Consider the following 27,747-nt stretch of genomic DNA (forward strand, 5'->3'; position numbering starts at 1 on the left):
TGCCATATATAGTTTTTTCTGACTCATAGTGACTCTATAAGACAGAATAGAACTTCCCCATAGGCTTTCCAAGGATTGGCTGGTAGATTTGAACTGCTGACATTATGGTTAGCAGCCAAGCTCTTAACCACTATGACACCTGGAAAGTGGCTCAAGAGGAGGTTTGGAGGTGCTTGGGATATTTTGCTTTTGACCCAGGTGCTGGCTATACAAGTGTATGTTCGTGAAAATTTTACAAGTTGTACAAATTACGATTTGTTTACTTTATTTAAATGTTAAACGTTTAAGAATTTTTTAAATAAAAATTATTAAAAAAAAAAAAACTCTAAACCAGTTGCATTCTAGATGATTCCAACTCAGGGCAACCCCATGTGACGTATGTTAGAATAGAACTGTGCTCCATAGGGTTTTCAATGGCGAATTTTTTGGAAGTAGATTGCCTTTTTTCCTTGACACATTTTTTCCAAGACACCGCTGGATGAACTCGAACTGCCAGCCTTTCAGTTAGTAGCCTAGGGTGTTAACAGTTTGCACCACTCAGGGGGCCCTAGAAAAATTCCTGTTGGGGGAAAAAAGAGCAAAGTCAGGATGGAGGTGTGAGATGCATCCAAACAGAAGAGCACCTGAAGCCATGAGGAGGCCCTTGAGGGGGCAGTGGGCCAGGCCCCTTCACTTCTACTCTTTCTGTCCTCCAGAGCTGAGATTTGTAGGGATAGGGGCTGGTCTAATTCATTTGTTTAAAAACATTTCTAATACAGTGCATGCAGGTACACAATAGATGTCTGTTGACTGTATGGAGAGAATTCCCACGGATGGAGGTGCTCTGGAGGTGGAATGGAGTTATGGATGTTGAGTCCAAGAGACCAGCACTCAGACCTTCACTTTCTTCATTGTTCAGTTTCTCCACCCTACAGAATTGTCAGGATAAATGAAATAATTCAAATAAAGCAGTAAACACTTGAGCACGTCTTCTGATGTGCCCCATCTACTCTTCATCAGCAGTTTTCAAAGCTTGGCTCCTCCACTTGTAATATACATGCTTCATTTAACTGTATTATTATTTTTTTTAATAGATTTGCTATTTCTGAAGCCTATGTAACTCTCCTTCAGTGCAATCATGTTTTCATAATACCTCCTGGGACAAGTGCCTTCTGTGCCTGAATGAAAGCAAACAATTTTTTTGACCACCCTGATTTTCGGGGACAAAGGGTATCTATCACCTGAGCTAGGAGCTGCCAGAAGGACTCTCACCCACTAGAAAACCTGCCTTCCAGGTAATTTCTATCCTCACTAGCAAGTGTCCCCTTGCCTGAAGCTACTGGGTTTAAAAGGATAACCTTTATTTCTCCTGCAATTTTACAGTTTAATTGTTTTATGCTCACTTGTGAGCCTCATGTGCAGAAAACTGGGCTACTACATCCACGTCTGTATCAGCAATTACAGATTGTAAAGAAGGAGTTCCTCCCCTTTCCTCTCTGTCCCCTTGATTTCCCTTCCCTTAAAAACCAAACCAAACTCATTGCTGTCGAGTCAATTCTGACTCATAGTGACCCTATAAGGCAGAGTAGAACTGCCCCATAGGGTTTCCGGGGAGTGCCTGGTGGATTCAAATTGCCTACCTTTTGGTTAGCAGCTGTAGCACTCAACCACCATGCTACCACGGTCCCTTCCCTTACACTAGTATAAAAATCAAAATCAAACCTGTAGCTGTTGAGTCGGTTCCGACTCATAGCGACCCTATAGGACAGAGTAGAACTGTCCCACAGGGTTTCCAAGGAGCGCCTGGTAGATTCAAACTCCCGACCTTGTGGTTAGCAGCTGTAGCTCTTAACCATTACGCCAATAGGAGTGTTAAAACTTTGTTTTAGGTAAAGAAGATATCACCTGGGTCTCCCTAACCCACTGCATTTCTTGCTAATATAAATACCTCTAGAATGAAGATTCCTGGACATAAATTTTTGGTACATTGTGGCTATTTCCTAAGATTACATTCCTAGAAAAAAAAAATTGATAGGTGACTAAAGGACATTCTATTTCATGAGAGGCAGTATATGGGAGTGGTTAAGGGCACAAACCCTAGAGTCAGATTCCCTAGAATTGAATCTTAGCTCTGCCTCTTGCAAGCTGTGTGGCCTTGGACAAGTTACTTAATCTCTCTGTCTCTGTAAAATGAGAATAATAGTACCGATCTCACAGGGTTGTTGTAAAAGTTGTTGTTAGGTGCCATTGAGTTGATTTTGACTCATAGTGATCCCATATGACAAAGCAGAACTGCCCCATTGAGTTTTTTAAGCTGTAATCTTTACGGGAGCAGATTGCCAGGTCTTCCTCCCATGGAGCTGCTGCATGGGTTCAAATAGCCTAGCGCTGATCCATTGCACCAGCAGAGCCTCTTTTGTTAAGATTAAATGAGTTAATATATGAAAAATACTTGGAATTGCCTAGAACGTGCTATGTACTCCATAAGTGTATGCTGCCATTTATATTTTTATTATTATATAGGCATACCTGTGTAGTGCATATGGTAAACATGCTTGGCTGCTATCCAAAAGGTTGGAGGCTCAAGTCCACCCAGAGGTGCCTCCGAAGAAAGGCCTGGTGGGCTACTTCTAAAAAATCAGCCATTGAAAACCCGATGGAGCACAGTTCTACTCTAATACACGTGGGGTCACCATGAGTTGGAATCAACTCGACAGCAATTGATTTTATTATTATATAGTTACTTTTTTTTCCCCCTCTGTCAAATAGAGCTTCGTGTTGGCACTGCCTTCCAGGGACAGTCAGGAGGCCCAGTCACTGAAATGACTAAGGCATTTCTGACTCGGTTGTGCGTTGGCAGCTGCCCTGTGGGGAGAGCTGAGCCTTGGCAAACAGTTCCCGTGTACAAGGCCTGACCCTGAGGTATTGAAGCTGAATTTTTAACCAACGACCAGGAGCCTATTTATGAACATTGCCTTCAGAGCTCTGTCCTTGGTAGGCCTCTCACATAAACTGATAATGCTGCCATGGCTCAAAACATTCTTAGAATTTTCCCGACACCTTACCCCCTACTACCACCCCAGTCCAAAGTTAATTGGTCCCTTAACATTTTGGGAAGAATTTCTTTTTCAAACGTAATCAGCCTTGCTTAGATTTACAGTTATTCGTGTACGTGTCCATCTCTTCCACAGGGCTGCAATCCCCTTGAGGGCAGTGAGCTTGTCTCATTTGCTCCTGTGTCTCCTGGTCCTTGCATACATGTTGGTTTTGTTGCTAAGTTGGGTTGAGCTTGACTTTGGGAAGTTCATGTAAAGCCCATGGAAAGTTCTTCTGAACAGCCCCAGTGTGGCCAATCTGTGTCCTTAGGATGAATTTGGCTTCAGGAAAAGCCATGAAGTAATTCTAAGCCAAGTTTGGTGAATGAATTGAGCAATGCCAATTCTGTCCTATAAATAAGTTTACAAGACTGGTTTCCTTGAGTAGTTTGTAAGCTAGCTTTAGATGCCATTCTGCCAGAAGCTTTCCCAAAAAGCATTTTGAGCAGGACCAGTGCCTTTAGAATAGGTGTGTGCAGTCCCAAGAACAAGACTCACTTCTTGGCTCTGGGCCAGGCCAGCATTCCTGCATGGAGCTGTAATGCTGCAGTCTGGCCACAAGAGGGGGTGTGTGTGTTCCAGACGCCACAACAAGGGCTTTGGCGGTGCCAATTCCTCCTAGGACTTTTTACAAGAGTCGAAGCTAGAGCAGATGCAGTTCAGATCTCAGTCAGTACCTAGCAGAGCTGCTGGTGCCTCCACGGATCATCTCTTGAACGCTTCTGTTGCCTGTGGCTGACTGAGGCACCAGGACAGGGCCTGGGGACTTCCAGACTGCAGGTCCTCCGCTGGCTGCCCCCAGAACAGAAGGTTGAGTCTTGCCTCCTGACCTGGTCCTCCTGGCGAAGTGACCCCTGTGGCCGTGCCCTGAGACAAGTTACTGGGAGCCCCTGCAGCCACTTTCTATGACTCCATCTGGATTTGGTTGGCTGTGGAGACAAGCTCCAAGGGGCTACCTTTGCTTCAGTGCGGCAGCAGCAAGCCCTGTTTCCACCAAGGCCAAGAGCAGGAACTAAGGAGACTGACTCCGAGACCTCAGCGGAACACTCAGGTGAGCTTTGGTGTTACCTTTCTCCCAACACCCGGGCGTGGCGTCCCGAAGGCAGCCAGAGAAGACTAGGAGACAGAGCCCTACTCTGGGAATCCTCAGGGTATAGGGCAGGGTGGAGCCTGCTCCAGGTGGGAAGAGCCCAGCTGTCTGACCCTCTGAGATCAGCTGGGCCCTCCTCCAGCTGGCTGGGCCAGAGAGAGTGATCCTGCATTTGGGATGCCAGAGGGGAGCTAATGCCTTAGGGACAGCTCTCTGCTTGGCTTGTGTCACAGCTCAAGAGCCTATTCAAGGAGCACAGGTGACAGCCTGAAGTTGGATCAGCGCCCTCTACATGTGCAGTGTGCATGCACCTGTGTGTGCATGCCTCTGTGTGTGTGTGTGTGTGTCCATGGGTGGAATATGTGAAGGAAGAGACTATTTATAAAATATCTGCACCTCTCCAGTTTTGATAGGTTAACTAGGTACAGTTAGAGGGGAAAAAGGGTCTAAAGCCTGTATAGGGATTCATGGTGATTTTTATTTGGTTTTGATGAGTTTAAAACTAGGAGATCCAAAGAAAAGCTGCAAGCCCTACAGAGTTAGATGCTGGAACACAGGGAAGCTGTCTTAGGGGCAGCGAGGCACGTGCCACCCCTCAGCAAGAAGAACTGACAGTCCTTGTGATGCCTGGAGAGGGACTTGGAGAGTCAGGGTCTAGGTGTCTGCTCTGGGGCTGAGTTTGTGATTGTCTTTTGCAAAGGGCAGCACTGGTTTCTGAGATTGGCTAGGCAAGAAGGAGACCTTCTGAACCTGGGAGACCTCTCCCAACTCCGGCTGCTTAGAAGATGCTGGGATCTTGGTTCTCATCTGGCTCTGTCACTGACTCCCTGGTGACCTCGTTCTTAAAGCCCTTCCATGTTCATTATCTCATAAGAGGCCTCCAACATTCCTGAGTAGTTGGCAGGCATTCTTCCTCCTGCCCTAGAAGTGATGAACCTGAGGTCAATAAGATCAGCTGATTGGGCCAAGTTTTCTCAGCTTATGAGTAGTAGAGCCAGGATATAAACTATGTCCTTCTGGGATCCTCCTGGGCTGGGCAGCAGATACTGAGGGCTTTTCAGCTCAGAGATGTGCAACCTGGCAGGAGATCTCATGCCTCTAGCCTGTCCTCCTAAGCATCCTGCGTAAAATCTCTTGGGAGAAATGAAGACATCCCTAAGATGTTCATAAAGTGTCCCCTCCCTGTTTACAGGAAGGCCCACCTTTGACTGGAACCACACAGTGCAGGTTACTTGTCTTTGTCCACAGGTCGCTTTGGCTTCCTTACCCTGCTAATATTTTCTGGGCCTGAGTCCCCGCCCTCTGAACTCACCGAGCCTCTGCTGGGTCCCAGGGCCCCTGCCTGCTGGGGTAGGTTGGTTGGCTCTGCAATGTGACTCTTCACTGGTCTTGGACCCTTAAGGCAGTCACCGAAAGGAAACTGACACATGCTCTTGGGCAAAGCATTCTCTGCTGAGCTAGTGTCCTGTGTGGGAAGCCCCCTGCCTGGTGTCTGGTCCCTCTCTGACCTTCATTGGCTTCATTGGGTCTCAGTTGGCTTATCTTTAAAATGGGAATGACACCACTGCCCTGCCTCCTCCCAGTGTGGCTGGGAGGGCAGCTGAGGTCCTACATGGACAGGCCTATAGACTGTGGGGTGCTGCACATGTGAGGGCCTTGGCCATGATAGCCACCACGCTCAGCAGTTACTTGAGCCTTGCCTGAGAGCATCAACTTGGTCCAAAGGCTTATAAGACCAATGATCTAAGGGTCCAAATTCCTATCCCCCACTCACCAAGAAAGAAAAACAGCCTAAAATAAAACCTGGGGCAGACAGAACTTTCTTATGTTTCATTTCCAAGTAACAAACATTAGCAGAATTGGCTGAGCATTTCTAAACTCATCTTACTCACATCTGGCCTCCTGCTCACACCGAGCCCCTTTCCCCACTGACTCCCCAGGGCTCCCTCTCCAACCAGCTGAGGGGTGGGGAAGAGGGCCAGCCTCACAGATTTCGGATAACAACCCTTGCATTCCAGCTCTGGTCCAGGAGCTGAAGGAAAGACAAGGAAGATGAGTCCCACACCTCCACTCCTCCATGGGCAGCCTTCCATTCGGCCACCTTGGGCAACAGCAGTTGTTGCCTTTGGCAGAGAGTGGGTTATCACTGCACAATAGACACTCGGTCCTGCTTCCCAGCTCAGGAAGGGAGAGGCCCAAGGGAAGGTGCCACACACAGTGCTGGGGAAAGGAGAGAGGGGACCCTACAGCTGAGCAGCAGTGGAGCTTTCAAGTCCCACCAAGGTCCTTACTGTATGGAGGACTTGGATGGAGGGATGATTATTAGGAAATTAGCAGTGTTCATGTGTGGCTGGGACAGCACAATGGCAAGGCAGAGAAGCTGGGGTGGGAGGTATCTCTGAACTTTGGGGGATTTCTGGGGTAGGGTGGAGAGATCCTGGCAGAGCTGTGGACTCCCATCTTCAGCCTCTCTCACAGGCTGGAAGAAAGGCCCACAGAGACTGGGAACACCATGATTGTGTGTGCATGTGTGTATGCTTTTGTGCATGTGCAAGACAAGAGCAGAAGCTTCTGTTCCTCATGGGTCATTGTAAGGAGAGTTGTTACAGCAACTGGTCAGCTCTGGCCTCTTCTCAGCCCTGAAGTCAGAGGTCCCTAGCCATAAAGTTCAAGTCATGAAAATAGGAAGATTCATGTTTTGCTCTGTGTGGCATAGTGATGCTGCCAGCCTTCTTCCTTCATTATCCCTGTTTATGAAATGGTAACAACGCCGCTTTTCCCACCCTGCCTCTGAAGAGAAACTGATTGACCCATTCAATGAGTACTATTCTCCCAAGGCCATGTGCCAGGCACTGTGTCACCTCCTCCCCGTCTCTCAGGACATCTGGCTCCGGTGCCTCTCAGGCACAGGGTTTAGTTTGCTCCAGCATTGGGCTCGTGACCCCTCCTCCTATAAGCTTTTCTGCCCCAAAGAATTAATTTTTTAAAAATGGATTATTTTGGAAACACCATCCAAATAAAGTGCATCAGAAGTGAAGATCCAGAACTGAGATAAAGTAGAGAATAATTTGTAAAATCATTGAGCATATATGTAAGAAAAATAATATTTAGTATTTTGTGTAAATAAATACTTTATAACTTGGCTTGAAAAATGCCTTTTTCTTATTACACAATTAATAATACTCATCATAGGAAAAAAAAAAAAAAAGGAACAGAAAATCCAGCAAGCGGAGCGAAGTATAAAATCCCTACAATCCCCTCCAGCCAGAAACTTGTAAAAAATCCCTCATCTGGAGTGACCTTGTAACATTACTAGGTACAGCCTTCCCAGTCCCTGTATATACCCATTTATATAATCACATATGTGTGTATATATATTACAAAACGTGGTGTACACACTGTTGTGTAAATGGCCTTTTCTCTTAAAATAGCATAGCACTTTTCCAAGTCAATGGATACATTCCTGGAACTCTATTTTTAATGGCTCCATAGAGTAGACCCAAAGAAGTAAGGAGTCAGCCTCAGGTTGCCAGCCGGATACCATAGCCTTGCTCGCTGCCAGAGTCTGGGAACACCGCCCAGAGGCTGCCTGCTCCTCAGGCTCCAGAGAGAGGAGTCATCGCTGTGGTCCCATAAGTTCCTCTAACAATGCCAGCCTGGCTGGGTTTGGGAAGAGATCTGGTCGCCTCAGAGTGTTGGATGGTGGAGCACCCCAGAGAGGCCCCTCTCAACTCTCCTTTGTGTTTAGTTTCCCTCCTTTCTAACCAAGGCAAAAATCTGACTCTCTGACACGTCCAGAGCTCCAGAGGGCTCAGAAATTGCTCCCTGGTTGCTATTTGGGCAAGCAGAGATTATTCCTCCAGTCCCCACCCACCATGGCTGATGGGGTGAATGTATTTTACATGTGGTAAGGACATGAATTTTGTGGGGGGGTCAAAGGGTGGAATGTTATGGATTGATTTGTGTCCTCAAAATGTGTGTCAACTTGGCTAGGCCATGATTCACAGTATTGTGTGGTTGTCCTCCATTTTGTGATCTGATATGATTTTCCTATATGTTATAAATTCTAGCCTCTACGATGTTCGTGAGGCACGATTAGAGGCAGTTTATGTTAATGAGGCAGGGCACAATCTACAGGATTAGGTTGTATCTTGAGTAATTCTCTTTTGAGATATAAAAGAGAGAAGCGAGCAGAGAGGAGAGGGACCTCATTAGCACTAAAAAAGAAGAACAAGGAGCAGAGCATGTTCTTTGGACCTGGGGTCCCTGTGCTGAGAAGCTCTTAGGCCAGGGGAAGATCTATGACAAGGGCTTTCCTTCAGAGTTGACAGAGAGAGAAAGCCTTCCCCAAGAGCTGGCGCCCTGAATTTGGACTTCTAGCCTCCTAGACTGTGAGAGAATAAATTTCTGTTTGTTAAAGGCATCTGTTACAGCAGCACTAGATAACTAAGACAAGGCTTCACCCAGAAAGGCCCCTGGCAGGCCCTCACCTGCTCAGGGTTCCAGCCCCACCCAAGAGTTATTGAAAGGAAGAGAATAGATCTCAAGATCAGAAATGTCCAAAGGGCCTTTACCTTCCCAAGCACTGAGGAAGTTGAGGAAGGGGCAGTGGGGGGAGGGGGGAGGATTGGGACCCTGGGATCTGGAGGATGGCACCTTGATCCTGTTGATGAGGTAAGGTTCCAGGTTGAGGATCAGGTCAGCGGGGTGGGCAATTTGTTCTATTAGTTTGTATTTCCACCAACTATTTATTTTCTTTTTGTATCTCCCTGCCTGCTTCCTCACTCTCCTCCCTTCTCCTCTCCTTCTCTCAGCTACTGCAGGGCAGGATGGAGAACAAAGCCATGTACTTACACACCGTGAGTGACCGAGATACTGGCTCCATCCTTGAGGAACCCTTTGATGGCAGAAGCCTCTCCAAGCTGAACCTGTGTGAGGATGGTGAGTTCCTGGGACCCAACTTTGGGTTGGGCTGGAAGATCTTCCCTGGGGGTAGAAAAAGAGCCCTGCCTGCCCCCCCAAACTGGGCATTGCCCCAGGGCACTGGTGACCTCCTCATCTGATTCTGGATATTTTGAACTTCATGCTTTAAAAGTTTTTTTCCATATGTTTTCTCATTCATTCATCTCAACAAACCTTTGAAATCAATGAGATGGATACCTATTTTACAGATGAGCTTGTTGAGGCTGAGAAAAGCATTAAGGATAGCTCAGCTAGTCATAGAGAAGTTCCAACACTGAGTTTCCTGACTCTCAGGGCAGTAGTCTTGCCTCTGTACCATCTTCTCCTCTAAGTGAGTGAGGCTGTGGTCAGACAAGCGCATCCAAACCAATCAACCCAGACCTCTCAAATGAGAAGCATCCTGAACTCATCTTCCCCCTGGGTCTGAGGCCCCAGTTCACACAGAAAGAAAGGATTACCCATTCCAGTGGACCAGGAAGGCACTCATCTTTGGAGACTGGTTATTTACTAAAACTCTGGGGATTCAACTGATGCAACTTCCTCAAAGGCACTCAAAGCACTTTGCCAACAACCTGACTCTTCTGTACCTAGCACACAGTTTGACGCTTAGTAGGAGCTTAATAAATACTTGCCGTATAAATGAATAGACTCCTCTTGACAGTGAATGTAGGAGAAGAAAGCCTCAACCCCATCTGAAAGATGAATGAAATGATGTTTGGAGAAGGGTCTTGTGTAGACATATAGCCAATCAGAGACAGACCTTGATTCAAGTTCCTATCAAGCACTGGATTTCTTCACTCTGCTAACTACATTTGTCTTGAATTTACTCAGAAAGAGAAACGACTTCCCTCAAACTCTGTCCTAACAGAAATACCACAAGTGGATGGCTTTAACAAAGAAATTTATTTCCTCACAGTAAAGTAGGCTAAAAGTCCAAATTCAGGGCGTCAGCTCCAGGGGAAGGCTTTCTCTCTGTGTCAGCTCTGGAGGAAGGTCCTGGTGTCTTCAATCTTCCCTTGGCTGAAGAGCTTCTCAGGCGCAGGGACCCGGGTCCAAAGGATGCGCTCTGCTCCTGGTGCTGGTTTCTTGGTGGTATGAGGTCCCCAACTCTCTGGTTGCTTCTCTTTCCTTTTATCTCTGGAGAGATAAAAGGTGGTACAGACCACGTCCCAGGGGAACTCCCTTTATATTGGCTCAGGGATGTGACCGTGTAAGGGTGTTACAATCCCACCCTAATCCTCTTTAACGTAAAATTACAATCACAAAATGTAGGACAACCACAGAATACTGGGAATCATGGCCTAACCAAGTTAATACATACATTTTTGGGGGGATATAATTCAATCCGTGACATACCCCAACCCTGTCTTTCCTCCCACAATGGGCTGAGTGCAGGAACGGAAGCTGGTGGCTCAGACAGGCAGGGGAGCAGGGACAGTTGCAGCAGGTAGAGGACACCAGGAGATTTAGGCTTCTGACCAGTATGCCTCCTTGTCCTGCCCCAGTGAACTGTCTGCCATTATAACTATGCCTCTGGATTCCAGTCAACAACATATTCTGAGTGCCCACAATGTGCCAGGGATGCTCCAAAGAGGAGTTAAACCATCCCCTGACCTCAAAAGTCTTGTGTGAACTAACCATAATATAAGGTAGATTAAAATAAATGTGATTATTAGAGTAAAACAGGGAGAAGGCTTTCTGGAAAAGGCCTTGAAGACCGAGTGAGATTTTATAGAAGAGGTAGGGAAAGGTATATAAACGCTGAATTACTATAAGCCAGAGCAATGTTTATGTGAGGGTTGTGGCAACATGGGAAGAGAGGAAGGACCCTAAGGAGCTGGGTCTGTGGCCTCTGCTCAGCACCGCCCCCCGCCCCATTATCATATCAGGGAAAGTGAAGTTGGCTTTCTATGGTCTTAATCCAGCCCTGTTTCCCATCAAGACATTAGCAAAGAGGCCTAGTTGCACAAGAAAGAATGGTGTACACACAGTGGGATAATTTGAGGACAGTCAGGGCCAGCCCAGACATCAGTAGGGAAGGGCAGGGCAGGGGACCACAGGAGTGGGAGAGGTCTGGGAGGCATGGTACTACTGGGCTATCGTATCTTCTTCCCCTTTCATCATATTACTCTCTGTTTTTCTGAACCCCAGGTAGGAAAAGCTCATTTGGACCAGAAAGATTTAAAAAAAATGCTAACACCAGATACTGCTTTCTTGGATCCCCAGCTGTGGGGAAAATCCATTCATGCTCACATGAATCCTGTGATGTGAAGTCCCTGGGTAGTGCAAATGGTTAACATGCTCAGCTGCTAAACAGAAGGTTGGAGGTTCAAGTCCACCCAGAGGTCCACTGGAAGAAAGGCCTCGTGATCTACTTTGAAAAAATCAGCCTTTGAAAATCCTATGGAGCACATGATGTGGTCATGGGTCATGGGTCAGAATCAACTAGAGGATATACCTGAGGCATGGGGGACATGGGGAAACCAGGAAGACTGGAATGCTGAGATGAATCCAATGACTTAAAAGCTTGTGGATTTGTGGTTTGACTTTCTTTCCTTTCCATTTTTGAGAGGAAAACAGACTTGGGGAAATTCAAGCCAGGTTTGATCTGTTTTTCCAGGATTTTGATTCTTCTTTGATCCTGGACTCTGGAGAGAGTAATGGGAGAGGGAGAGGACAGGGCTGGCCATGGAGAATGAGAGGCAGGTGATAGGAGAAAAGAGAGAGAGAAGAGAAAAGATAGAGATGGGAAATGTAGGGAGGCCCTGAGTGCCACTGAGCCAAAGTCAAAGCCACGCCATGGGCCTTCAGTAAATTAAAGCTGTAAAGTGTTGGGGCTTATAATACCTTACAGGTAGGGCGATGGGGAGGAGGGCAGGAGAGGAGATACCTTTTGGTTCGAGGCTGGCCTTAAGGATGTTAGGGTCAATGAAAGCAAAGTAGCCAAAGCACAGCCCAGATATTAAGGTATGAATCAGAATTTAATGCTGGTGGGACCTTAAAGACATTAGAGTTTAAGTACGTTCTTTCGGAGGTCACGCATGGACAACACCCTTTCTGACCAGCCTGGATTGCCAGCCTCACCCTCCTCACCCCCATCATCTGCAACCTGTATCCAAAGGTCTGCCTGTGCTTTCCTGTTTCTGTGCCTTTGTACCCTCCTCCTGGAATATTCTCACATCCTCCCCATCCCACCCCATATTGTCTACCTGTTGGCAACCCATTCATCCTTTGAAGCCTCATCCCAATGCCACAGTCACTCCATGCGTCTCTCTCATAGATGCACGTCCCCACTTTGGGCCTTGGTGTCCTCATCTCTGAAGTGCTGCTCTGTGTTCCTGCTGAATGGATGTAGGAGGATGTGAGGTGTTTACTCTGGCACAGCATGTACCATTAGGTAGCATGGTAACTCATCCTTACTAGGCAGTATGGTCCCTTGAGGCTGGGGAAATTGTTTCTCTCTTCTTTGAATTTCTTGGTGCCTGGTTCATGGTAGGTGCTCAAGAAGTCTTTGTGATTGCTGTTAAGTGACTTGCTCAAGGCTGCTCAACTGGTTAGTGGCAGAGCTGGAACCAGAATCCAGCTCTGCGTACCTGTAACTTAGGGCTCTTCCTAAGAAAGGGATGTGACCTCTGTTGGGGTTGATGTGCTAAGAACTAAATCCCCTCACTTCTGGGTTTTGAACTAGAAGTCAGGCAGGAATTTAAGATACAGTATCTACCATGATATTTGCACTTGCCTCACATGCATGTGAAAGCTGAAGAATGAATAAAAATGACCAGAGAGGAATTGACGCCCTTGAATTATGGTGTTAGTGAAGAATATTGAATGTACCACAGATTGCCAGAAGAACAAACAAATCTGTCTTGGAAGAAGTACAGCCAGAAGGCTCCTTAGAAGCGAGGATGGTGAGACTTCATCTCACGTACTTTGGATATGTTATCAGGAGGGACTAGTCCCCAGAGAAGGACATCATGCTTGGTAAAGTACAGGGTCGGTAAAAAAGAGGAAGACCCTCAATGAGATGGATTGACACGGTGGCTGCAACAATGGGCTCAAGCAGAGCAGCAATTGTGAGGATGGCACATGACCAGGCAGTGTTTTGTTCTGTTCCTTATGGGGTAACTGAGTCAGAACCAACTCGACAATGCCTAACAACAACAGCAATCTGCTTTATTCCTGGTAAAGCTAAATAGAAGAATGTGGCTTGGACTTGTAGCTTACCATTACTCCTCCCAAGTCAAGACCTGGAGACACGTTCATGGGGAGACACTCACCCAGCCAGCCATGTGGATCAGGAGTGACCTGCTCACTCTCCTTTGAGCACAGAACAGCAAGCATGAGAGCCTGAACCTAGGCACCCGTCAGAGAATTAGGGACAACTGGAGGTAGATTGGGGCTACCTCCCCAATCAGATGGGGCAGCCCTTCCTTGCAAAAGCTGAAGTGCTGAGATGTTCCTATTTTATGGATTTGGGCAGAAGCACCAGAATGCTAAAGAAATTCCCCGTTGCAACTAGAAGTGGGGGTGTCAAAAAAGCAAGAGAGGAGGTTTGAGGGGGAGCAGCCTTGTGCTGTGGACTAGGAGGGGACTTGCTGCCCAGTAAGCTTCCTCAGCAGAAAGGAAGGGACCTTTCCGTGAGAGTGTAGCACGTGCTATCACCATTGCACTTATTCAGATAACTTTTTGCTTTTTCTCATTTCTTCTCACCTCTCCTTTCCTCTCCTTCTCCTCCTCTCTTCACTCCTTTCCTCCCACTCTGCTTTTTTTCTCACCAGGTAAGAAGAGAAGGTAAGGGACAGTTACATGCCTGGGCACCTCTGTCTCCTCCCGATGAAATGTCATCTTGCATGTCAAATACCCCATCCTTCAAGGCTCACTCCACATACACCACCCATGATGTTGTAGGACCTCCCCTCTCTATACCCCTTGGCTGGACCATCTCTCTGGAATATGTCTTAGTCATTGGCATCCTCATCTGAACCCCACATTGGGAGGGAAGACCTTGAAGGGCACAGACCAGTCCTCACTTCTCTGTCTCCACTGGACAACAACAGAGTTCCACCTGTGATGGTGGACCTTCTTGGAAGAGCTAATCCCAGAGTGCACCTTCCCTGACCTTAGCGTGCTTACCTACACCTCCTTTCAAACAGAAGCCCAAACAAGGGGCCATATGGACCTGCCTTTCCTCTCTTCTCCTGCTTTCTCTTCTGGCTTCTTCGGCTCTGCCCCCTGGCCTTTCCTGGTTCCTGCCTCTGTTCCGCCTGTACAGCAGTGTGACTCTGCCTGCACCAGGCGGAGAAGGAGACCACAGAGCCCTGGGAAGTGGGTGGTTCTCTGGCTGGGCCTGGCTCCTCCGCTGCGCTTTCCGAAGGCCAGAGAGAGATGTTAGTGTGAGAAAAATATTGCAGTCATGCTTGCTCCACGGCTTCAGCCCCTCTGCCACACTCCTGACATCACCCGCTCGGCTGTGAAGGGGAAACTTGGGGAGGTAATGAGTTACACATGCTCCTTGCTGCTGTTGGACTCCTGCTTGCTGAGTTTAGGGACCGGGCTTCCTATCCCTGTGTTTCTTCCCCCCAGAATTAAATTGTCCTCCAAGGGGAATCCCCACAACCACTTTCTCATCAATCAAATCTCGCTGGCTCGATAGGCATAGCTGGGGGCTGGTGGGCCAGCTTCTCAAGGGCAGGAGTGAATTTCCTGGATCTCACAAAGTGTCACCAGCCTCTACAGGTTGGAGAAGCAGGTGTGGGAGCAGAAGAATAGTAGAGGTAGTAACTCCTTCAGCCCACTGCACATTCAGGGATTTGACCCAACTAAACAAGAGCAGAAAGGAGCCCTGGTGGTACAATGATTAAGCCCTTGGTTGTTAACGGAAAGATTGGTGGTTCCAACTCAACAAGCAGCTTCTGGGAGAAAGACCTGGCAATCTGCTCCCATAAAGATTAAAAAAAAAAAAAAAGACTACAGCCTAGAAAACCCTACGATGCAGTTCTATTCTGTCACATTGGGGTCACTATAAGTCGAAATCCATGGCACCTAACAACAAGAAAACACCGGTCAAATTCTTGCCTTCTGTGTGGGAAAGCCAGGTTTGATTCCCTGGCCAAAGCACCTCATGTCCAGTCACTACCTGTCTGTCAGTGAAGGCTTGCATGTTGCTCCGATGCTGCATAAGTTTCAGGGGAACTTCTAGACGATGAGGGATGAGGAATAAAGCCTCCTTCCAAAAATCAGCCATTAATAACCCATAAATCACAACACTCAGGTCTGCAACTGATCATGGGGATGGCACAGGATTGGGCAACGTTTCATCTGTTGTTGTGCATGGGGCAGCCATGAGTCAGAGTCCGACTTGATGTTGGCTAACAACAATTCTCATGGAATATTATAGTTTAGTTGGAAACTCTAGTGGCGTAGTGGTTAAGTGCTACAGCTGCTAACCAAAAGGTCGGCAGTTCAAATCTGCCAGGCGCTCCTTGGAAACTCTACGGGGCAGTTCTATTCTGTCCTATAGGGTCGCTATGAGTCCGAGTCGACTCGATGGCAGTGGGTTTCTTTTTGGTTCTTGATAGAATGGCAGAAATCTGGAGCTAGACCATTTCAGCAAATCCAAAGGCCCTGAGGTGGGAGTGTGCCTGGTGGGCTGGAATCAAGGGAGGGAGGAGAAAAAAGTAAGATATAGAGGTGATGAAAGTCAGGATATTTAAGACCTTGTAGGCCATGGCAAGGACTTGGGCTTTTCTTTTCAGTGAAATGGGAAAACCATAGAGGGTTTTAAGCAGAGAAATAATACGAGCCGATGTATTTTATTTATTTATTAAATTAATTTTTTATTATGCTTTAAGTGAAAGTTTAAAAATCAAGTCAGTCTCTCATACAAAAATTTATATATACCTTGCTATTCACTCCTAATTGCTCTCCCCCTCATTAGACAGCACACTCCTTCCCTCCACTTTCTCTTCTTGTGTCCATTCAGGCAGCTTCTAACCCCCCCTCTGCCCTCTCATCTCTCCTCCAGACAGGAGATTCCAACATAGTCTCATGTGTGTACTTGATCCAAGAAGCTCATTCTTCACCAGTATCATTTTCCATGCCATATTCCAGTCCAATCCCTGTCTGAAGAGTTGGCTTTGGGAATGGTTCCTGTCTTGGGCTAACAGAAGGTCTGGGGACCGTGGCCTCCGGGGTCCTTCTAGTCCCATTCTGACCATTAAGTCTGGTCTTTTTATGAAAATTTGGGGTGTTCATCCCACTGCTCTCTTGCTCCCTCAGGGGTTCTCTGTTGTGTTCTCTGTCAGGGCAGTCATCAGTTGTGGCCAGGCACCATCTAGTTCTTCTAGTCTCAGGCTGGTATAAAAAAAAAAAAAAACTCTGGTTTATGTGGTCCTTTCTGTCTCTTAGGCTCATAATTACCTTGTGACTTTGGTGGTCTTCACTCTTCCTTGCTCCAGGTGGGTTGAGATCAGTTGATGCATCTTAGATGGCCACTTGCTAGCCTTTAAGACCCCAGACACCACTCTGCAAAGTGGGATGCAGAATGTTTTCTTAATAGATTTATTATGCCAATTGACTTAGATGTCCCCTGAAGCCATGGTCTCCGAACCCCCACCCTTGCTTCACTGGCCTTTTAAGCATTCAGTTTATTCAGGAAACTGCTTTTGGTTTAGTCCAGTTGTGTTGACCTCCCCTGTGTTGTATGTTGTCTTTCCCTTCAGCTAAAAGAAAACTTATCTACTATCTAATTAGTGAAGACTCCTCTCCCTCTCTCCCTCCCTCCCCCTTCTCGTAACCATCAAAGAATATTTTCTTCTCTATTTAAACTCTCTCTCCAGTTCTTATAATAGTGGTCTTATACAATATTTGTCCTTTTGCAACTGACTAATTTCACTCAGTGTAATGTCTTCCAGATTTCTCCATGTTATGAAATGTTTCATGGATTCATCATTGTTCTTTATGAATGTGTAGTATTCCCTTGTGTGAATATACCATAATTTATTTATCCATTCATCCATTGATGGGCACCTTGGTTGCTTCCAGCTTTTTGCTGTTGTAAACAGTGCTGCAATGAACATGGGTGTGCATATAAGCTGATATATTTTAAAATAATCACTCTGGATTTTATGTCAAGAATAGACTGAATTGGACAAATATGGGAGAAAGGAGTCCAGGTTGGAAGACATTATATAACCCAGGTGAGAAATTTTGGTGTCTCAGAACAGCAAGATAGCAGTGGAGGTGGTAAGAAATGATTTAATTCTGGGTATATATTTTTAGATGAGAGCTGACGGAATTAGCTGACAGATTGGCTATGGGGTGTGAGAAAGCAAGAAGGGGTCCAAGGAAGGAGCATGGGTATATAACATGCTAAGAGGTCTAAGAGTCAGAGAGATAAGAGGCAGCAGGCAAAGGAGACTGAGAAGGAGCAACTAGTAAAAGAGGAAAATGAAAGAGCATCGAGTCCTGAAGTGATGTGTATCGGGGAGAAGGGCATGGCCAGCGGTCCAGTGCTGCCGAAAGACAGCAGCGTAGGGTTGAGCCACACAGAGGTCAGTGGTGACCTTCTGAGGGCAGGTTTGGTGAAGTTGGGGTAGGGGAGTCTGACTGGTGTGAGTTCAAAAGAGAATGGGAACAGAAAAATCAGGACAGAAATAATGAGAATGTTGACATAGTGTGGAAAATGTAACCAATGGCACTGAACAATATGCATAGAAGTTGTTAAATGGGAGCCTAATCTTCTGTGTGTTCTTTACCAAAAACACAATAAGATATTTAAAACCTGAAAAAGAGAGAGAGTGGAAGGAGAGGAACTGGAAGCTTTGGGGACATAATTCTTTTGAGAAGTTTTATAGTAAAAGAGGACAGAGAAATGGAGGTGAAAGAGAGATCAAGAGAAGTCTGTTTTATTTTTTAAGATGGAAGAAATAGCTCTATGTCTTATGCTAATGGGGTGATATGGCAGAGAGGGAAACATTGGTTAAGCAGAACTGCTGGAGGTATGTCCTTCAATAAATAAGAGGGGATGGGATCTAATGTATAGTCAGGGGTGTTGGGCTTAGCTAGGAGCACAGTCAGCTCAACCATAGTGACAAAAGGCAAAGTGTGTGGCCCAGACACAGGTCAGTGGTTACATGGTGGTGGGAACTTATGGAAGCTCTCCCCTCATGGCTTCTACTTTCTCTGTGAAATAGGAAACCAAGAGTGAAGGTGGGGGAGGAGGTGTGAAACACGTGTCTAGAAGGGTGAGAGTGTGAATGGACTAAGGAAACGTGGCATGCTTGCTGGACAGCCTTCAGTACCCACTTGGGTTCAGTTGTCATGAGTTTACAGTAAGGCCACTTAGCATGGTGGTATGTTTTTCTTCTTTTCCAGCTACACTCAGCCATGTGGGGGAGTGCAAAGTTCGCAAAGTGTTAGATTTAACCAGGGTTAGTTTTGTCAAACAAGTATGAGGAGTCAAGAAGAGGGCAAGGGAGTTTAGGGTATATTGTTGTTGTCGTTAGTTGCCATTGAGTGGACTACAACTCATGTCAACCTTATGTATAACAAAATGAGATGTTGCCTGATCCTGAGCCATCTTCATGAGTGCCTTCCAACCTAGCGGGCTCATCTTCCAGCACTATATCAGACAATATTCTGTTGTGATCCACAAGAATTTCATTGGCAAATGTGCAGAAGGAGATTGCCAGGACTTTCTTCCTAGTCTTTCTTAGTCTGTATGCTCCACTGAAACCTGCCTATCATGGGTGACCCTGCTGATATTTGAAATACCGGTGGTTTAGCTTCTAGCATCACAGCAGCACACAAGCCACCACCATTATGTGTAAGGGCATTTGCAATGGAAACATGCATAAGAGGGGAAGTAAGGACATGGAGGGTGAAAGATGGCAAAAAGGCAGTAGAGTCAATGGTTTGTAGGTCCTAGTGAAATGTACATATTTTTAGGGAACACTAGAGTCAGGTTACTAGAGGATATGAATTAGGAAGATAGGTGGTGGCTATAAAGAAAATATTTGAATTGGGATTAAGAAAAGGTTTCAATTATTGGTAAAGGCACTCTAGTAGAAATGAAATGTGAGTCACACAGGCAATTTAAAATTTTCTAGTAGCCACATAAAAAAGTGAAAAGAAAGAGGTGAAATTAATTTAAATAGTCATATATTTTATTAACTTGACATATTCAAAATACTATTTCACCATATAGTCAATATATGTAATCAATATGTAATCAATATAAACAACAAATATTTAATATGTATTTTTTTTCTCACACTGGGTATTCAAAACCTGGTGTACGTTTTATATTTACAGCACCTATCACAGTTCAGGAGCCCTGGTGCTATAATCATTATAATCATTTGGTAAGCTCAGCTGCTTACCAAAAGGCCGGCAGTTCAAATCCACCAGGTGTTCCTTGGAAGCCCTATGGAGGCAGTTCTACTCTGTCCTGTAGGGTCACTATGAGCTGGAATCAACTCAATGGCAACGGATTTGGTTTGTTTATTTTTTTTTGGTTACCACATTTCAGGTGCTCAAAGTGAATGGCTAAGGTAAGGTGAAGGTTAGAAGAGCCATTTGAGAAGGAGCAAGGACTGGACATTTATGGAGTGACCATGAGCCTGGAGAGGGGAGGGGTTAGCAGATGATTCCAGCAAGGAGAAGATACACAGTTTTACGGCCTGGGAGTCCTAACTGGGGCTTTTAAGGGAGGAGGGGGAGAGAAAAGTCTGGAGGTAGCAACCAGGAACAAAGACACTCACCTAGCCCACCCCTGGGCCGATATCTGAGGGGAAAGGGCAAGGGAAGCAGAAGGGAGGGTCAGGCTTCAGTTAGAACAAGGAAATAAATGGTTCAGAGCAGAGGTTGAAGAAATAAGAGGTTTTGCTGATGACTGGGAGTTTCAGGGGCCACAGGGGGAAGGCTTCAGGAGTTGGGCGGGAGGGGGAGATGGAGTCAAAGGGAGGTAACCGTCACTGCTTGGAGATTTCAGTGTGAGTGACAAGGGGGTGCTGGGAATCCTGTGGCTTTTTGTGGGGCTGGTATAAACAGAATTGAGGTTCTTAGTGAGGATGATCCTGGTGGTCTCAGGGCAGAAAGTGATGTGTTTGGGGCTTGAGTGCTTGCCAGGAGCGCACAAAGTTTTAGGGCACAGTCTCCCCCCTCCAATGTTTGCCACCATGGTATGTGGGTCAGAGGAGGGGTGGCCTTGTCCTGGAGCACCAGGACCTTGAAGTTCACTTTGCTCTTGGTGGCATGGAGGCTAAGGGAGGCCGTGGTGGCTCAGGGAGGTTGGGGAGGGGCACCAGGGGTCCATTTAGAAGCGGTAATAGCACAATGGCTCCCTTGGTTGAGCACCATGGTATAGGCAGGTGCTGTGCTCAGGGCCTCAATAAATTGTCTAAATTAAACCTCAGTATATATGTAAAAAAAAAAATTTTTTTTTTTTTTTTTTATATATGCCATTATTTCCAGTTTGTAGATGAGAAAATGAAGTCTTAGGTTAAGTTAATTGCCCAAGGTCACCCAGCTAGAGGTAGGGCCTGGATCAGATTGAGGTCTATCTGGTCCTTAAGCCCCTGCCCTTCGTCGTAGCTGAATTCTTTCTCCTTCAATTCCAGGCCTGGCATCTCTATACAGTGGAGAGCCAGTCTAGTACCAGCAAGAGACTATGAGAGCTGCAGGGATACAAGGTTGTGGCCAGAGAGTGAATTATTAGGGTTTCAGTTTTCAGAGGTGGAGCAGTTCTGGGCAATGATGAGGTTAGGGTGGGGCCATGGGAATAAATGACTAAAATGCAGGGGACAGAAGGAATGAATTATCCTCAGTTGTGTTGCTGGCAGGAAATAAATATAAATTCAGATGAGTTTGGACCAGAGCATAATGACAGGGTCTTAAGTGACTTCTGAAAGAAACTTGGGATGCTAACCTTTAAGGCTGACATCAGGTCAGAGAAATGCTTCACCCCTACCCCATGCCCCCCATTACGTCCTGGGGCTTCTGGCCTGTAGTCTAACGAGGTGATCTTGGGCATAGTTAAACTGTAAAACAAAACAAAACGCCAGTTGCTGTGGAATTGACTCTGACTCATGGCGACCCCACGTGTGTCAGAGTAGAACTGTGCTCCATAGCCTTTTCAATGGCAGATTTTTCCAGCGGTAGATCGCCAGGCCTTTCTTCAAAGGTGCCTCTGGGTGAACTCAAACTGTCAACTTTTCTATTAGCAGCCGAGTGTGTTAACTGTTCGTACCACCCAGGGACTCCAGTTCAACCATAGGTTTGGAAAATATAAACACATCTATGAAGAGGGGACCTGGCAGTGTAGAGTTAGCCTGGGACATCCCCTGCAGGCATGGTTATTGATTAACTTTAAAACACTACCAAGAGCTGACTGGGAGCTGGTGATGGCCTCGCCTTCTGCACAGTCCTGAAGCCTGCCCAGTCCCTGGAGTCTCCCACGGGCTTGCCTTCCCACTTCTTCCTCTCTGGCTTGAGATTCAGTTCAAGTTCAAATAACCCAAGAAGTTCATCCTGGGCAAAAGCTGGGCAGAAGCTTTGTCTTTAGAAGGTCTCTATCAAAAGGGGAGGCTTGAGGAAGGAGGCTGTCTCTATGCTCCTCTACTGGCACCTCAGTACAGGTTAGTTTCAAATTATCCAAAGTCCCTTTGGAAAGCACAGGGAATCTAAATGACAGAGGAGAGACTATGAAGATAGGACAGACTAAAGGCAGGAAGGGGAAGATAACAGCAATTAGGTCAGGAGGGGAGGATGAAGAAGAATGATGAAGGCAAGGGGAAGTGGAAGACAGGCTCTGCTGTTGGGGGGCCATCCATTCGGGTTTGCAGGAACTGTGTCGGTGTATGCCTGCTATTCCTGCATACTGATAATAGAGTCCTCTTCACTAGCAAAATTATCTCTGTATGAGATGACAAATCTCATAATCTGTCCACAAGTAAAAGTGAGCTTAACCTTGTCACCCTTATTGTTGTTAGTTGCCACCGAATCGGCTCCGACTCAAAGCACCCTACTTTTACAGGCTGAAACATTGCCCAGTCCTGCGCTGTCTTTATGATCATTGGTATGTTTGAATTCATTCTTGCTGACCCTCTGCTTTATCAAACATGATACCCTTTACCTGCAATTGGTCTTTCCTGATGATATGTTCAAAGTAAGTGAGCTAAAGTCTCACCATCCTCACTTCTAAGGAGCAATCTGGTTGTATTTCTTCTAAGGCTGATTTGTTTGTTCTTCTGGCAGCCCACAGTATATTCAGTATCCTTTGCCAATACCAAAGTTTGGAAGCATCAATTCTTCTGCTTTCCTTTTTCATTTTTGAGCTTTCGCATGCATATGAGGCAATTGAAAAGAATATGGCTTCCTTGGGCCAGGCACACCTCAGCCATCAAAGCAACAGTTCTGCTTTTTAAACATTTAAAGGGGCCTTTTGCAGCAGATTTGCGCAATGCAGTACATCGTTTGATTTCTTGACTGCTGCTTCCATGGATGTTGATTGTTGATCCAAGGAGAATAAAATCCTTGACAACAACCCTTACCTAACAGGTTTTATCCTGACATTTCGGTTCACTGGTCTCGTTCAGACCTCAGTTCACTCTCCCAAACCAGAGAATACCGTTTCTTCCTTCCAAAGGCATGATGATTTCCCAACCCTGACCTAGGGGTGTTTATTAAAATGTCAATGTAACATCTTCAGAGCTGTAAGCATTTCCCTAGTGTCTATGGGGAGATGTCTTCAACATATAGATATATATCATGGATCCCTGAAAGGCTAGGCTGACTGAAGGTAAGAGGAGCATTGTGAGAGGAGTCTGTCTACCTGCTTGGTGACCAGGGTGGCCTCTGGTATCCTTGGCGTGTTGGGTGTGCCCTTTCTCCTCCCTTCTAGAATGAATAAATGAGTTATGTTTTAGATCGGGAATATAAAAATTGTTGTTCTGGTTTCAGAGCTAGCAGGCTTTGTTTGTAGTCTAGATCTTAGAGTCAAGGAGATGATGAAACATTTTTGAAGGGAAAAAACTCCATCGTTAGAGGAAATCTGTAAACAGAGTAGTCCCAGACTATCAAAGAATACAGAGGAAAATTAACTGGCTAAGACATGGGCCTTTCCTGTCTTGGGCTCCCCGGTCTGCAGTCTCTGTCTCTGGGACCACCTGCAGAGATAAGGCAAATAGGCATGGAGCTTTCCCCATTGTGTACCTGAAGCAGCGTTACTCTTCGTATGTGTGTTTCACTGGTCTTGGAAAGGGTTGCCTGTGGGAGTGGGACCTGCCCTTTCCATGGCTGAACTAATGGGTAGTAGAACATTCTGAACTACATCCTGCTCAAGAAATGGTTGTTGAATGGGCAAATTGTCCTGGTCCTATTCCTTCCCCTGATGCCTGACGAGCAGTCATTACTCACACCATCATCCCTTCTCTTGATCTCTCTTTTTCCTCCTGTCTACAAGGATAAAAATCCCAGCTCTGCCACTTGCCTTGGGAAAAGTCACCCAACCTCTTGAGCCTCAGCTTTATCATCTGCAAAATGGGAATAATCACAGCTGTCTTCATGATGGTCGTAGTGCTTAGAAGTAATGTATACAAAGAACTCAGCCCAGAGCAGGCGCTTAGGAAATGGAAGCTGTCATTGTGTTGTCATGTCACGTTGCTGGGGGTTCCAGAGCCTAAACAGGGAACACATAGACAAACCACTGGCCTGGAGTGTGCAGTAAATTTGATTTATTAGTTTCACTTGCCTACAAACAGCCAAAAGATGTCAAACGAGCACCTGCTGTATGCTGGGCCTTGTGGGATACAGAGATGAATAAAACACAGCAGACCTTGCCCTCCAGAAGCTCACCCTCTGCAAATCTGTGTTTTTGATTCATGGGCACAATCCTACTTAAATCATTTGCTATACCATTTTTGGCCACAGTTTCTAAACAAAGCTCTGTACATAACTGTTTTTTCTGGCCTCACAGATGACGAAGGGCGATAGCCTTCACCCAGATCTGCTGGACTTCCTGGTGTGGTACAGGCTGCATGCCTTGCCGTGCAGAGGCAGCAGTGCTGGGGGAAACCTGAGCGTGTGGGTTTCAGGGACTCTTCAAGCTCAGTCCTGTACAAGCTGCATTGGCTGGGGTCTTAGCCTTCCTTTAAAACAAGACATTCAGATGGCTCTCCCAATGCAATTGGTGGTGGCAGCTGGGGGAGTGAGATGGAAGGTGTTAAACTTAGCTAGTTCTATCAAGAGGATAAACCTCTTCATCAAATCAAAGCCAATGTGGAGGTGGGAGGGAGGTTGCACTAGCATCCTCAAAAGAGTATCTAAAAATGAAAATAAGTGAACCCTGGCTTCCACACTGCAAACATTTATCAGATGATTTATTGCCTTGTACAAGTGGCCAGGAGAGGGATTGGGAATTATTTTTTTATAGGAACCCTGGGCCACTCAGGAGGAGGAGGGTCTTTTGGCCCGAAGTTAGGAGAACCCTGAGCCTGCTGCTGTTTGCGTCTCTGTATTGAGGCAGCATTTCTTCCCATAAGTGCACTGTCCATTTTGTCCGAGAGCACAGACATCGCCCACTAGCTCCAGGACCTACTTCTTCCTGGGGCACTCCCTGATTCACCTTAACTTCCCTCATCTTCCCTTCTACCTAGGCTTCTATCTCCATCACTCACTCCCAGCTGCAAAATAAGAGGCACCGAAGTCAGCTTCCCTCCCCCTCCTGCTTTTTTCCTGCTCAAAAGAAGCATACAAGCCCCTTATTGTTTTCAAGAATTTTTATGCTGAGTAACAGGAAATAGATAGAGGTTGGGAAAAATAACAAACATTGTGGGGAAGTTACAAAATTACAAGATATCTCTGAAAGTATGAGGAGAAACTGTCCTAGGTTATCATGAAATCTAAATGGAATTAGCTCTGGCTGTCCTACCTTCTATCCCTTCTTCCTTGGAAATATATGTGAAAGTCCCTGACTCAATATCTCTGCTGTTTCTACCATGCCGAAGATCACAGTCTCCTTCGCCTGGTGCCTAGAGGACTCAGGTCTGTAATCCAACAGGGCCAAGGGTGATTGCTTTTCACTATACCCCAATTCTACCACCCGTCTGTCAGTTTGTCTTACTGTGGTAGCTTGAATGTAGCTATGATGCTGGAAACTATTCTGGTATATGACACTGATATTTCAAATACCAGCAGGATCTCCCATGGTGGATAGGCTTCAGTGGAGCTTCCAGGCTAAGACAGACTAGGAAGAAAGGCCTGGTGACCTACTTCTGAAAATTAGCCAGTGAAAACCCTTTGGGACACAACAAACTGTTGCCTGATGCAGGGCTGGAGGATGAGCCCCCTAGGTTGGAAGGAACTCAGAATACACAGTGATCACAACAATGGATTCGATCATACCAAAGATCATAAAGATGGCACAGGACTGGGCAATGTTTCATTCCCTTATACCTTGTGTCACCATGAGTTGGAGCCTACTTAGAAGCAACTGACAACATACTTCGATTGGTTATTCAGGGTCCTCCCAGAATCAAGCAAGACTTGATGTAAGTGAGATGAAACTCTTGGTGAGTGGGTCTCTTCTACAGCCTCACACCCCCCTTCTTCTCTTTACTGATGGGAAGTAAAGAGAACTGCCCATTAGAGCCAGAAAGTGGAGGCAGCTTCAAAGACAGAGGTTATTTGGGGCTGCCTGTTACAATGAACACTGAGTGATGAGTAACCACAGTGAGAATGATGAGACTTATGATGAAGTCACCCTCAGGCAATTCTAATGAAGATCCTTGGATCAGATGCTTTCTGAGATCCCTCCCAGCAATAAAACCCTATCTCCCTCAGTCTGCTGTTTATGTGCTATGGGACCGAAGACAGCAAAAAGAAAATGACTAAATATGTGTTGTTATTAAAACTCAAACCAAAAACCTATTGCCACTGAGTCCATTCCAACTCATAGTGACCCTATAGGACAGAGTGGGAGTGCCCCATAGGGTTTCCAAGGAGCGACTGGTAGATTTGAACTGCTAGTCTTTTGGTTAGCAGCCAAGCTCTTAACAACTGTGCCACCAAGTAACAAATAATTGCATCCTATTTTCTATATTGTTTAAACCCAGTTTATTTGGAAATAAGTGCCCACTTTTATCAGATCCAATTTGTGGGTATGATTTTAATGGAAGGAAAAGAAATTAAAACAGTTAACTCTGAACATATTCTAATATTCTCATTAAGAAGTTAAAATTTCTTCTTTTTAAGAAATGGAAAAATCCACTTTCAAGGAAGATCTACATCAATCAAGGGGGTAGCTCCAGAACGCTTTCTCGTGGTCTTGCAGTCAGTACCTGGCAGAGGCAGTTTTGGAATCTACCTCCATTGAATCCAAAACTGATGCTTTTTACCTTGAGAAAGTTTTAGGGATGCTGATCTACCTTGTTGTTAGCTGACGTGGAGTCGGCCTGGACCCATGCACAACAGAACAGAACACTGCCTAGTTGATCTTTGTCTGGAAGCGCTGCTGAAACCTGTTCAGCAACACAAGGCTCCACTGACAGATGGTGGTGGCTTGTGTCTAGGGTACACTGATCAGGAATCGAACCTGGGTCTCCCATGTGGCAGGCAACAATTCTTCACCGCTCCACTGACCTGCCAAGACAGACAAATTAAAAAATTAGGATCCAGAAATTCTAAGGCTCCCATCACAATGTGGCAGTGACATTGGGGGGGCCCTTCTCTACTCATCCTCAGCTAAACTCTCTGGGTCTGCATGGTTTTTATACAAACTTTCCTTTCCTGTTCTTTAATTTCTGCTGCCAAGCACCTCCCCACCTCCAACGTACAGTACTTTAGCAAAAGCTCTTTGGGGTATTCCCATTCCCATTATTAAAAAGAAGCCCTTCACAAATTTTAACCTCTGGGAATAAATCTTGAGACAACCGTTTTTGAATGTGTCCTATTAAAAAGCAGTGAAAAATTAATTTTTTAAAATAAATTAAGCTTTTATAATAGTAAGACTCCTCACTTATTTGCCAAGAACATGTCTTCACATTCTCTTTTAATATGACAAATGCCTTACTCCAGGGCTGTGCACCTCTGTGCCATAGCTTGGTGATTTCATCACCGAAGACTGTTCCTGGGGCTTCTGAATCAGAACATTCAGAGGTGGGGCTCAGACCCCAATATTTCTAAGAAACTCCACACGGGATTTTGATACTCAACCAGGACTGATTTAAGGTGTCAACTAAGTTCCAATAAACTGCCCCTACAGCTTACCTACATGGACAATAAGTGGCAATTGAAAGTCAAGGGTATGCAAGGAAAGGCAAGATCTTGTTTTATTTTTCAGATTAAACATTTACCCAAAAATATATTTATGTAGTCATCTAGAATTTGTTAATTTATTTGTATAAGGTAAACTGAAGAGAGTCTTTGTAGCGAAAAGAAATGTCTTGCACATGTCTTTGTTCTTGCATTTGTTTAACAAGCCTTTATTGAGGTTTGCGGGGTGAATCCACCAGCCGCTCCTTGGAAACCCTATGGGGCAGTTCTGCTCTGTCCTGTAGGGTTACTATAAGTTGGAATCGACTCAAGGGCAACAAGCATGGATACTATGTTGGTTGATGGGTA

The 27,747-nt window shown here is 45.8% G+C and overlaps 1 protein-coding gene and 1 long non-coding RNA gene across 5 annotated transcripts in view; one reads left to right on the forward strand and one right to left on the reverse strand.

Annotated features, from left to right (window-relative positions):
* The first annotated feature begins 3,718 nt into the window (after nt 1-3,718).
* SCARA5 (scavenger receptor class A member 5) overlaps nt 3,719-27,747 on the forward strand; it is a 179,698-nt gene continuing 155,669 nt past the window's right edge. For both annotated transcript variants that reach the window (XM_049865700.1, XM_049865701.1), the window contains exons 1-2: nt 3,719-4,125; nt 8,979-9,105. In XM_049865700.1, the coding sequence (XP_049721657.1) occupies nt 8,994-9,105 (112 nt within the window). In that variant the 5' untranslated portion in view covers nt 3,719-4,125; nt 8,979-8,993. The remainder of the gene's footprint in view (nt 4,126-8,978; nt 9,106-27,747) is intronic.
* The window catches only part of LOC126065570 (uncharacterized), a 92,268-nt gene continuing 90,700 nt past the window's right edge, over nt 26,180-27,747 (reverse strand). For all 3 annotated transcript variants that reach the window (XR_007514870.1, XR_007514869.1, XR_007514871.1), the window contains one exon: nt 26,180-26,766. This is a non-coding gene — a long non-coding RNA (uncharacterized LOC126065570). The remainder of the gene's footprint in view (nt 26,767-27,747) is intronic.

The sequence above is a fragment of the Elephas maximus genome, chromosome 22, assembly GCF_024166365.1.
Source record: "Elephas maximus indicus isolate mEleMax1 chromosome 22, mEleMax1 primary haplotype, whole genome shotgun sequence".
In the NCBI taxonomy this organism is placed as follows: domain Eukaryota; kingdom Metazoa; phylum Chordata; class Mammalia; order Proboscidea; family Elephantidae; genus Elephas; species Elephas maximus.